Source organism: Sesamum indicum, linkage group LG5, assembly GCF_000512975.1.
Source record: "Sesamum indicum cultivar Zhongzhi No. 13 linkage group LG5, S_indicum_v1.0, whole genome shotgun sequence".
Classification (NCBI taxonomy): domain Eukaryota; kingdom Viridiplantae; phylum Streptophyta; class Magnoliopsida; order Lamiales; family Pedaliaceae; genus Sesamum; species Sesamum indicum.
The window spans coordinates 2,667,822-2,680,062 of NC_026149.1; the positions used below are offsets into that span (position 1 = coordinate 2,667,822).

The following is a 12,241-nucleotide window of genomic DNA, read 5'->3' on the forward strand; positions in this document are numbered from 1 at the left end:
TAAGGGTTCCAGAGCTGACCCATGACTCAGTACGATACGTAACTTTACATCCCTATAAATAAAAATTGTTTCCATTCGCATGATATTTATTTATTACTCTGAGTTCTAGCTCTGTGACTCCGGTGATCTCATAACCAAAATCTGACTTAAATTTCAAAGAATTTTAATTGGGAGCCACTTCAAAACCAACTAAATCACTCATTCAGTTTAAAATGCACGAGTAGATCAAAATTATCTAATTAATAAAAATACGAACTCCAACAAAATTGCAAGTCATCATGGATCTGAACCCAGATCATAATCCATGTCCTCAATGCTTGAAGCAGACCCTTTGTGCTCTCTGTACAACCACTTTCTCCTAACAACTGAATACTGATGAGAATTCAATATAATTACATATACATACATACACACACACAGGTATATGTATAGATGCGTATATGTGTAATGAATTGAATGTGTAATGTCAATCAATGGCATCAGACCATTAACATTAGTGTTTATGGCCAATAAATTGTTTGTCTGATCAAAACTGCACTCTTCGCACCCATAATAATTAGAGTAGAGTGCCATCTACATCACATCCCATTTTATGCCACATTTCCTACGTTAACCCATCATTTTATGCAAGAACATATTACAGCGACGCCTCCTGAAATTTAATCATAAATACATATATATTATTGAAAATTAGCAATATTTTTTATTTTAATTGTAGTCCGGCAACTAATTCGATTCATTGGTCTTCGTTATGTCTCTATTCATTTTATGTGGTAAATTAACTAAAATGTCATTGTAGTCTATGATCTTATACTTATTTTTCAAATGATTTTCTAAAATTTTACTAAGTGGATAATTCTTTTTATAATTTTCACAAACTTTTATCCACCTCGTCCCTTTTTTATATTTTTTATTTAAAAAAAATATAATAAATGGAAAATTGATAATTTCAAGCTTCGATTCTAAGATAAAATAATTACGTCAAGTATCAGGGGTAATAGTAATTTTTAAATTAATGTTTTGCATAAGATTCGGATTAATATTATATCATTTATTATATTCAAATTATATTTATATTTTTAAATCAATAAATATATTCAAAATAAACAAGAAAAAATAATATTATAAGAAGTAAATTATAACTCAGATTCGTGTGATTCAAACCTTCCACCTCACCAGTCAAACAAGATTTTATTTGCGCCAAAACCCATAAAATACAAAGACATTAATTCTTTATTGTAGTGCTAATAATAATATTTTTATATTCTATTGTTAATTGTATTGAATTGAATATTAATTATAGAACTGATGCGTTATTTATATTTAAATAAATAATATGAAATTAATTGCTTCTCTTAAAAATAAAAACAAAAAAGAATTAGGTTGGAGTGGTCCAGAATGTATATATGACTCCATGCTGTAGTTGATTGTACATTGAAATTCAATACTCATTTATAAATGCGCAACGATATTTGTAATTACTGCTGTTTGTTGTAGTACGTTAATATTCACTTAATTATTCATCATTCTTGTATTCGATGAAGCAAAGGAGGAATCAAGCTTTTAAACGCCGTCGTATTGCCGTATTATTCCACTTCTTTTTTTTAAATTAATTTTTCTTAAATTAAACCGATGCATAATTTTACATCGATTTATAAACAGGTGAATACTTGTACGATTAAAAATAAGGGTTTAATGCAATTTATCCCCCTCTGATATTGTAAATGAGCATATTATTTTTCTATAAAAAAAAATAGCAATTTATCCCTTTATATTTTTTAAAATGAAGCAATTTACCTTTCTGTCTAGAGGGATGAATTGCTTAATTTTAAAAAAAATAAGGGGGATAAATTGCTGTATTTTAAAAAATAAAGAGTGGTAAATTGCTATTTTTTTATAGGGGGATAATTTGTACATTTACATGAAGGGGCTAAATTACATTTTTCCCTTAAAAATAATAATTGAACAATTTGCTTTTGAAATTAATCATGAAGTGTTTAGAAATAATAATAAGGTCGCCTAGCATAAATATAGCGCTCAAAATTATAATATATATCTATGCATATTATAAAATTAAAATTTTGAACATTTTATAAAGATTCTACAATTTTCAAAAAATTAAATTAATCTCTCCAATATAGTATTTTACATTGTTGAGTCCTACCTAACATCCAATATATGGCTACACTAGAAGTAATATGACTTTTTTATATGGTTATTTTTATGGTTAAAAATAAAAAATCATGACGGGTACTAATTAATCATGACTGCACTATGACTGCTAGACGTTGTATGTACAAGCGAGACCAAAATATTTGGTATAATTAAAAATTAGCTATAAGTAAAAATCATAGCAAATTTTCTGTTGGATAAATAGTATTAATTTAATACAGTTTTTAAGCCATAGTAATTTATAATGTAGCGAATAACTAAATTTTCTGTTGTGCTGTAAAATGTGCGGAATAATTTTTTAAATTCAAATAATTGTATTTAACATGACTAAACATTAAAAAATGTTAAGGTTGTATTTGGATTGAAAAGATTTTAAATTCAGTAGAATAAATTCTTCAATCTTAACTAGCTAATAACACGTTACGAATGACTTCAAAATTCATAAATTTTTATTTTGAACTATATTGTATAGTAACGTGTGAGTTTCAAATATCTTAATATTGAGTTACTTGATTTTTTTTTTTCAAATTTAAAGACTTCAATCCAAATATAGAAGAATAAAATTATTATTATTATAATTATTAAAATTATTAAAATGATGTCTTGAAGTGAGAGGGCCCACAGAATTGATATGATTGGACAATTTGCAATTTTCTTTTAAGAATTTATTGGTCATTAACTCATTACAGGCACAATTTTGGAACCCCAATAAAAGCATGAGCATAAATGATGTACAAAAGTTGTGGTGCAAACTATTAATGTAATTTAATTTCAGCACAATTTGGGTACGTAGATTTAGTCAAAGAATGGGGATATAAATATTCAACAATTCAAACAACAGTTTCAAATACATATAAATATTGATTTTGAATGAGTTGATATATATTATCTGAGAGATTCTCTTTTTGGGTAGAATTTAACTATGTAAAAACATTTGTATAGCTGGACTGAACAAAGAAGAACACAATTTAGAATATTGAAGGAATGAAAAAGATCAAATAGTATTACAATAAGCCTCCTCAATTTACTATTATTTCCACTATAATACCAATAATGTAACTTACGACTCAATCTGCGTTCCATTACGCGATATATTGACTAATCTGATTTCATATAAAGACTAGCATTTTGTCAATAAAAAGCGTCTCGTTAGGGAGAAGGGGCCTTGAGGCTTATAAGTCGCTCAAGCTCATTGGCTGCAATCAATTTGAGACACCTGCTTACATCATCAACCTATTAGAGGAGGGGTTTCGGACAGGCATATGGCTTCATTCCCACAGACAACACTAATGATGTGGTTGCGATTTAAGCAGATGAGTGAAAGAGAATATGACCCTCGACACACATGATGTTTCCCAAGTATTTTGTCTAGAGAGAGTGTGGAGTTGAGAGTTTTAGTGTGTACTAAGGTGTATATATTTATGATGTATTTTTACGTATAAACAATTTCTTTTATATCCTCACAGATAATTTAATGATATAGGTATATCCATCAACGGACAAGTTGTTGGTTTAATGGTAAGCAAGTTGGGTTTTAGGGCAGATTCTTGTGAAATAGCAGGATTTGAAACTACAAAATCACATTTATTAGGAGAGGTTAACACTTCCGCTCCATTCTCAAATATGATTAATTTCATCTCCAATGTGAATTGAGAACACATATTTGATTTTTTTTTTTAAAAAAAAAAAAACTCAAATATATGCTAAACATTATGAATTTTACTATAATTAAACTAAATTGATAAGATTTTTAAAATGACTTGGGAACTTCTTCTTTCTTTCTTTCTTAAAGTAGCTTGCGAGCTAATAACATCTTATTTTCTTTTTATCTTGTAACTTCATTTTCTAAAAAAATACCAAATACTTCACAGCATCTTATAAATTTGTTATCATTGGTTCATAGTTAAAGAAAAGCCCAAAGTAACTTAGTTCCCACTATTATTTTTTTTTTCACTTGGAAATTTGATTGGTGATCCTCGAAATCGTAATATAGTATTTTTCACGCTCGATATATATAAAAGGATGCGTTTGGTAAAAGCAATAAAAACGAAGAAAAATGGAGGTAATGAGGGGTGTGAGATATGCATTTGTTGCAGCAACCAAACATAGTAGAAAATTGAAAGGAAGAACAATCAGGGGTTCTTGTGTGGTGGTCACATATTTAATTCTTTTAGTACCGAATCCATTAAAATGTAGTGCAAATTGAGGGTGATATATTAAATATTGTTTTTTAAAAGAATCCCATCTGTAATTAATTTTCTTGTTGCATTTCTTATGAGGGCCTTTAATGCCCCCATTTAATTTAAAATTATAAATACCACAAGATTTATACTACTTGTACATCAAATTCATCAATAATTATTATTATTATTGTATGGATATAAATCATATCACATCAACATAAAAGCCCATTTATCTCAGCCCAAATACTATAGGATTGGATCGTACTATTCTTAGGCCCTCAAGATACGCTTGACGCTTGAACTTATAGCATATTTTTTTAAATATATTTAGATTTCCTTTCAAAATGTGAAATTATATTTTTTCTCGAAAGATTTTGAAATTATATTTATATTTGTTTATATCTAACCCTCTTTTATTAGGATTTAGATGAAAAATGCTGATCTTTGCTAATAAAATTACATAAAATTTTAATTTTATTATCCATTTAATGTTCTCATATAATAATTTTGTACTTGTAAGAAAAAAAAAATATTGATGTTAGCCTCATTCCTTACATATATATTATATTTATTTCTTTATAAATACAAAAAGATATATAAGGAATGTTAAATGAGGAGTAAAATTAAAAATTTAAGAATTATTTTTTTTTTTACATCATGTGTAAATGGAGAATTTGTTAAGATGGTATAATTGTAATTTTAAAACTTCATTGGGGAAAGGTATATTTTGCATTCTTAGAGTGGTCTAAGTGTAAGTAACTCTTTTTTTAATTTCAAGATTAAATACACTTACATGTCCTCTTTAAATGCGAAATTATATTTTTTCTCAAAAAATTTTAAAATTATAGTTACACTCCTTATGAGAATTCTTCATTTACAACTGATTTTTTTATTGAAATTTGAATGAAAAATGCTGACGTCAACAAAAAAATGGCATAAACTCTCAATTTTACCCCTCATTTAGCACCCCCTAATAATATTTTTATATTTATAAGGAGATAAATATGATATATATAAAGTCAAAAGAATGTACTTGTACTAAAATATTATTTCTGAGTTATAGCCATTAGATAAAATTAGTCATTTAGTATTTAAAAAACTAGTTAATTGTTTGTACTTTTTTTATTTTCTATAGATGAGGATGAGGTGAACATTATTGTTGCAAATATTTCTTGCAATACTAAATAAAGTACTTGAACAATATATTTTTAGAAAATAGATGTTATAATGAAGTTAACATCACTCCTCGTTTATAGGAGGTAAAAATACACCGAAAGATAACTAGTTTTTTCAATTCATCAATGTCTACTCTCTATGCAATAGCTAAAACTCGGATCAATATTTTATTACCCCTTTTGGCTTTATATATATTACATTACTCCTTACAAGTATAATAATATTGATATGTTGACTGAATGGTAAAATTAAAAATTTATGTAACTTTTTATTGACATCAATATTTTTCGTCCAAATCCTAATGGAAGAGAAACAATTGTAAATAGAGAATTTTCAAAGGAGGGTATAAGTATAATTTCAAACTTTTCAAAAGAAAAACATAATTTTATATTTTAGGAAGATTAGTATAATTAACTCTTTATTTTATATAGAACGATAGGGTGAGAACACAAATTAGAATCCAAGACATCTCTTATACAAAAGAGAGGTAATGTTCTAGCTTTGTGCTGGCGACTTTAATGAAATTTTCTGTTAATCTGATAAAACTAGAGCTCCTCGGTCTCGGCGTCAAATTGAAACTTTTAGATCCTGTCTATCTGACTGTCAGCTAATAGACCTGGGATTCTCGTATTTTAAATATACTTGGTGCAACCGCCGCGTGGCACCTGACACAGTGTGAGTGCCCCTGGATAGGGCATGAGACGCTAGGTTGGCAAGCTAAGTTTCCGAATGTTCAAGTAGTGGCCGAAGAGGAGGGCGTTAAGGGGGGAGTTAGAAGAGATTTTTTCACGTGAGGAGATAAACAGCGTGGCAAGGCTTAGTGGACAGAAACACTCCTTACTTTCATGCGCGGGCGAGTGTCAGGAGGAGGAAGAATTATATTTCTAAGCTCCGTAATAAAGAGGGTGTTTGGTGCCACTCCCTAGAAGACATTCAACAGATTGTATCTACTTATTTCCATGATTTGTTTCTTATGTCTAATCCGTCAGCAAAAGCTATTGATGAGATCTTAAGGGAATGCGAAGAGGGTTAGCGAGGAGATGAATGTAGCTTTAATCCAACCTTTCTTGCCTGAAGAGGTAAAGCGTGTGCTTTTTAGATGTATCCTTATAAGTCCCCAGGACTCGATGGTATGTCTCCGATTTCTATCAGAAGTATTGGCATATTGTTGGCCCTGAGATTACTTCTTTTATTTTAGACTTCTTGAACTATAAGCGCTTTGATGGTAAATTTAACTATACTTTCATTGTCCTTATTCCTAATTGTGATTCCCTTGAATCTATGAGTCGCTTGCGTCCTATTAGTGTCCTATTAATCTCTGCAACACTTCCTATAAAATAGTTTTTAAAATGCTAGCTAATTGTTTGAAATCTATTCTCCATTTTATTGTCTCGGAGTCCCAATCTGCTTTTATTCCTAGTCGGCTTATTACTGACAATGTCTTAGTTTCTTATGAGCTGAATCACTACTTGCACACAAGACCCGGGGTTCAGTGGGACAAACAACACTTAAGTTAGATCTCAGCAAAGCCTACGATCGCGTGGAATGGAGTTTCCTTGACAATGTGCTTGTTAAGTTACACCTTACAACCTTGTTTTATTTTTTTTTTATTCTTTTGTGTGTGTCCACTGTGTCCTATTCCTTCTTGCTAGACAGTCAGAAATTTGGTTATCTTCACCCCTAATGGGGTTCCGACAAGGGGATCCTCTCTCTCCTTACTTGTTTCTTTTTTGTGCAGAGGCACTCAGTTATCTTCTGGCAACTGCAGAGGCAAAGGGGGAATTGCGAGGTGTATCCCTTAGCCAGCATAGGCCTCTTGTGTTGCATCTTCTCTTTGCTGATGATAGACTCATTTTTTTGTCAAGCTACACGGGAAGCCATGCTCTGTGTGGGATGGATTCTGAAGACATTTGAGAAGGCGTCTGGGTTGGTGGTAAATTTGGAAAAGTCCTCAATGGCGTTTACTTGGAACACCTTCAATGAAACTCAGGCTGAACTGGCAAGGATCCTTGGGGTTCGAGTGGTGGCCAAACACGAGAAATATTTAGGACTCCCCACCCTCGTGGGACGTTCCAAGAGGGAGGTCTTTCAATCCATTAAGGATAAAGTATGGGCAAGGTTACAAAGGTGGAGATACAAGAATCTATCACAAGCTAGTAAGTTGGTTTTGCTCAAATCTGTTGTGCAGACCTTACCTCGTTTTGTGATGAATTGTTTCCTCGTTCCAACTATCATTTGCTGTGAGTTTGAAGGTATGATGGCTGATTTTTTGTGGCATAATAAAGAAGCTAGGAGGGTGCATTGGATTTCATGGGATAAGTTACGTGTGAGGAAAGAAGAGGGTGGACTTGGTTTGTGGAAGCTGGGGGCTTTTAACCAAGCTATGTTAGCTAAGCAATTGTGGAGAATTATATCAAACCCGAATGCCCTGCTTTGCCGAATACTCAAGGACAAGTACTTCCCACACACGGATGTGCTTCAAGCGACTATCAGGCTAGGATGTTCTTTTATATAACCCAGCATTCTCGAGGCGCGTGATCTGCTCAAAGTTGGGTTACAGTAGCACATTAGATTTGGACGGATTATGCGCATTTGGAAGGATAGGTGGATCCCTCGTCCATGGATGTTCCAGGAAATCACTGCTTCGAATCTCTTCATGAGGATGCTACAGTAGATAGGTTGCTGGATGCCACAGGGGAATGGAACGAGATATTAATTTGTGAGGTATTCGGATCGGAGGATGCGGGTGTTATCTTGGGGATTGCCAGATCCGAAGGTAGCCCGAATCAGCTCTGGTTGCATTTCGAAAAGAACGAGATATATTCGGTTCGGAGGGCGTATCGTCTTATCTGGGACGAGGTTGTTCCTAACTTGCAGATTAGCCGTACTGGTTTGAAAACTTATAAAAGTGAGGGTTGGGATTTTATTTGGTATGTCATTACTCCTCCGAAGGTTCGGTTATTCGCTTGGCGAGTGTGCCGCAATGCTCTCCCTACTACTTCCAATCTTGCAAGTGGTCGATTGATCATTGACGGCATCTGCCCGTGGTGTGGCGACGAGGGTGAGGATCTACTCCATATTCTTCTGCGTTGTCACTTTGTTCGGCTCATATGGATTATGTCCTGCCTCTGTTGGACATCAATTTCCTTTCGGAGGGCTGATTTCGTGGAATGTTTCGATGACCGGGATTTTATTACATTATATTTATAGTCTTTTTCAAAAATTATAAAAAATTAAAGTAATTTCGACTTTAATTATTACTCCAAAACAGAGCATATATCATAACATATGCCATAGATCATAAAGGATTTATAAAAAAAAAAAATTATAATTTATCTACCACCACAGTTTTCAATAATAATAATAAAAAAAAATCATCTCGTCTTTTCTCATTTAACCAATATATGTTTGCAATAATCCTAAATAATTCAAAGTTAATCTATTTTTCCACTTTGAAAAAAGGGAAAATTTTGTTAAAATTACTTCAAAATATGTAGTTCGAATGAAATTTGATTTTCGTGGAACTAAAGTCATTCACTCACATAAGAATCGGAAAATACTTGACAGGATTTGAAATTGGATATAACAAAACCTGGTCGGAATAGCATATTCGTATTTTTCAGGCTCTAGTGTAAATCCGACCAACCCCGTAAATCACTGGTAAACCCGGAAAGAATATCAGATAATCAATCCCACGGGCCAAGGCTACGACCACCGAATCAACGCACAATGAGGGGCGCCCCTCCTCAGCCACCGAAACAGGCAGCAGGTCCACCTCAGGCGGAGGACGACGGCACCGCAGAGCCCCTACTCCGGCCCGCCACCGCCGCCGGAGGCGTCAGCATCGGTGGTGGGCTCCGGAAGAAGGCGGCGGGAGTTAGGCCATGGCTGCTGCTGGATTCGACTGGCCAGGCCCAGGTGGTGGAGGCTGGAAAACACGCCATCATGAGGCGAACCGGGCTCCCGGCCCGCGATCTCCGGATACTCGATCCGCTGTTGTCGTACCCGTCAACTGTGCTTGGGCGTGAGCGGGCCATAGTCATCAATCTGGAGCATATAAAGGCCATAATCACGGCCCAAGAAGTTCTCTTGCTCAATTCTAGAGATCCCTCAGTCATTCCTTTTGTTGATGAGCTTCAGAGGAGAATCTTGCGACATAATCAGGCTATCAAGTCTCAGGTTTCTCCTGCTCTTCCTCTCTGTATATCAAGTTTTAATTTTGTTATTGGTTTTGAAGAGTTTCTGTTAGTATAATTTGAAATACGATTTCTTTTATTTGAATATTGATTTGCTTTATCATGGATTTCTACTCTGTGATCCTTCTAACGAGTTGGTGAGTCTTCTAGAATTTATTGGTCGTTTGCCTTTTCAACTCAGTTTTCATCTGTCTTAGGGCAGTAAAGTTTTTGACGCAGCTTTCTTGAAGTCAATCTCTCCAAAACAACAAAGAGTCAAGTTTCTAGTCTCTGAAATTAAGAGAAAGAATATAAGCGCAATTGTAAGTTTGAACCTTGAATATCAAGAAGATTGAGATTGTTAATGCTATTCATTAACCTTATATTCGAAATATGAATTCGCCAGATATGGAGATTTGGTATGTAACAGCACTTGTTTGATCTTACATGGTTGTTTAGGTTATTGGTTAAACAGATTGGCTGGGAAGGATCTATTACCGAAGGGTAGAAAGAGGTAGATAGAGTAATGGTCTGAGATAATAGCGGGATATGGAATTGCTTGTCGCAAGATTTCAGGTTAGTTCAGGATGAAGCATGAGGGCTGCAGCTGCACATGTATATTGAATAGTTGTAATAAATGTCTAGCATACCATATCCTCATGGATTGTTCAAAGTGGCTTGTAAAAAACCCTGGTGCAAATTCATGAGTGAGGGAAATAGTGTCGAAACTGAAACTCTGGTGAGTTAGATGTGGCTTAGGAAATCTGCAGAGCAAGTTGATTTTGTCCGAGGTCTTTCATTCTTTCTTTGATTAATGTCTAAAATAGTTTGTGGTGGTTTACTTTGATGTGGAAATTTGTGGGGAGGTAAAACTTTATAATCTTAAGATTTTATTGTTTTTGTGCTTAATCTTTGATTTCTGTACCGGTGAGAAGGTGAATGATCTTTGTTTTTGCTTCTGGTTTCATCTTAACAACCTGTACTCATTCTTGGGCATTGGTTTATAAAATGAGTTGCATGTATGCTGAAATTAATGAGAATTCTGTAATTGTCAAGGAAAGATAAATCTATGGTGATGTGAAGTATTTCAATTATTCTTCTATATTGTGGAACACTTTGTATGATGTATTTACTATAAGCCTCACATATTTAATGAGGTGGGATGATGGTGGTTAAGGAAGCTGGAGATGGTGAGAGTGCGGACTGGACAAACTTGTATGATTTGGAAGAGCCTCGATCAACACCAGTAAGCCCTCCAAATTATTCTGAGAAATTCCCGAGTAAGGAAGAGGTCGGGAAAGTAGAAGGAAAAGAACAATCTGCGGAGAATCGAGATGGTCCAAAGCTGCTTCCGTTTGAGTTTGTTGCATTAGAAGCATGCCTCGAGGCTGCTTGCAGTTGCTTGGAAAATGAAGTATAAACTCTTATGCTTCTGCTTTGTTTTCAAATCAAACTTATATTCAATTTTGCTCCTATAGTTCATCTCGACATTTTCCTTTTCCTCTCTCTCTGATCCCAAGCTAGGCAAGGACACTGGAACAAGAGGCTCATCCAGCATTGGATAAATTAACTTCAAAAATTAGTACTCTCAATTTGGAACGCGTTAGACAAATTAAAAGCCGTCTCGTTGCTATAACTGGACGTGTTCAGAAGGTTGAATGCAGTAATTTTCCATTATACTTTTCTGCAATGCCTTTACTCGTATAACTATTTGACTTTGAAAATGAAGATTTCATTAACTTAAATTTGTGAAAGTCTTGAAAGTGGTTAATTTTCTTGTTTGAGTGTTATGTGTATAATCTTTTGGTAATCAGTATGAATTCTTGTTACTCTTTGGTTGGTGACCTTAGCGTCTTAGACTGTAGAAGCTTTAATGATGTCCATATTTCGGACGGGAAAATGTGAGGAAGCATCAGATACTGCGGTGGTGCATGATCAAAATGATACAATCTGTCTTTTGCTAGCTTTATTTTTTCCTTTTTTACTCTGTGGAATAAAATCTCACATAGAAGATGATATTTTCCTCTTGTAAGATTTTTACATCGCAACTCCATCAACATATATGCCGGTTTATGCCAATCAAACCATGACATGAGTTTACTCTGGTTAGGAATATGGTTTGATCTTGCATTAGGAGATGTCCTTTGTCATAACTGCAATTTTGACTTATCTCTCTCTGTCTAATACCTAATTTTACATAATCGTTTTAACAGTTGTAGTGCTATATTTTTCCTCCATCTACTCACTGTAACATGATTTATCAGGTTAGAGATGAGTTGGAACATTTGCTTGATGATGACGATGATATGGCAGAGATGTATTTAACTGACAAATTGCAAGCACAGCTTGAGAATTCCTCTCTGTCTTCCATGAATGAGGATGTGTTGGATCAAGATGATGTTCAGGCGAACACGGACGATAGGCATGTGAAACTATGGCTTGTTACAATACGTGGTGCATGCTTTAAGTAGATATTTAAACAAAAAATCATCCAATTGCGCTTAAACGTATACTTTGCACTGTATTTGCATGACA

The 12,241-nt window shown here is 33.9% G+C and overlaps 2 protein-coding genes across 2 annotated transcripts in view; both read left to right on the forward strand.

Annotated features, from left to right (window-relative positions):
• Positions 7,486-8,741, forward strand: LOC105161808. Its single transcript, XM_020693891.1, has 2 exons — positions 7,486-8,004; positions 8,136-8,741. The coding sequence occupies exons 1-2, from the start codon at positions 7,486-7,488 to the stop codon at positions 8,739-8,741; spliced, it is 1,125 nt and encodes a 374-aa protein (XP_020549550.1).
• LOC105161727 (magnesium transporter MRS2-3) overlaps positions 8,986-12,241 on the forward strand; it is a 4,278-nt gene continuing 1,022 nt past the window's right edge. The window contains exons 1-4 of the mRNA XM_011079520.2: positions 8,986-9,710; positions 10,884-11,120; positions 11,231-11,359; positions 11,971-12,157. Of these exons, the coding sequence (XP_011077822.1) occupies positions 9,261-9,710; positions 10,884-11,120; positions 11,231-11,359; positions 11,971-12,157 (1,003 nt within the window). The 5' untranslated portion in view covers positions 8,986-9,260. The remainder of the gene's footprint in view (positions 9,711-10,883; positions 11,121-11,230; positions 11,360-11,970; positions 12,158-12,241) is intronic.

What these genes read in the sequence shown, in the direction of transcription:
- LOC105161808 (XM_020693891.1), top strand. Translation starts at nt 7,486, where the DNA reads ATGGCGTTTACTTGGAACACCTTCAATGAAACTCAGGCTGAACTGGCA. An exon ending in AGTACTTCCCACACACGGAT is followed by an intron (nt 8,005 to 8,135) that starts GTGCTTCAAGCG and finishes TTGGAAGGATAG; the next exon opens with GTGGATCCCTCGTCCATGGA.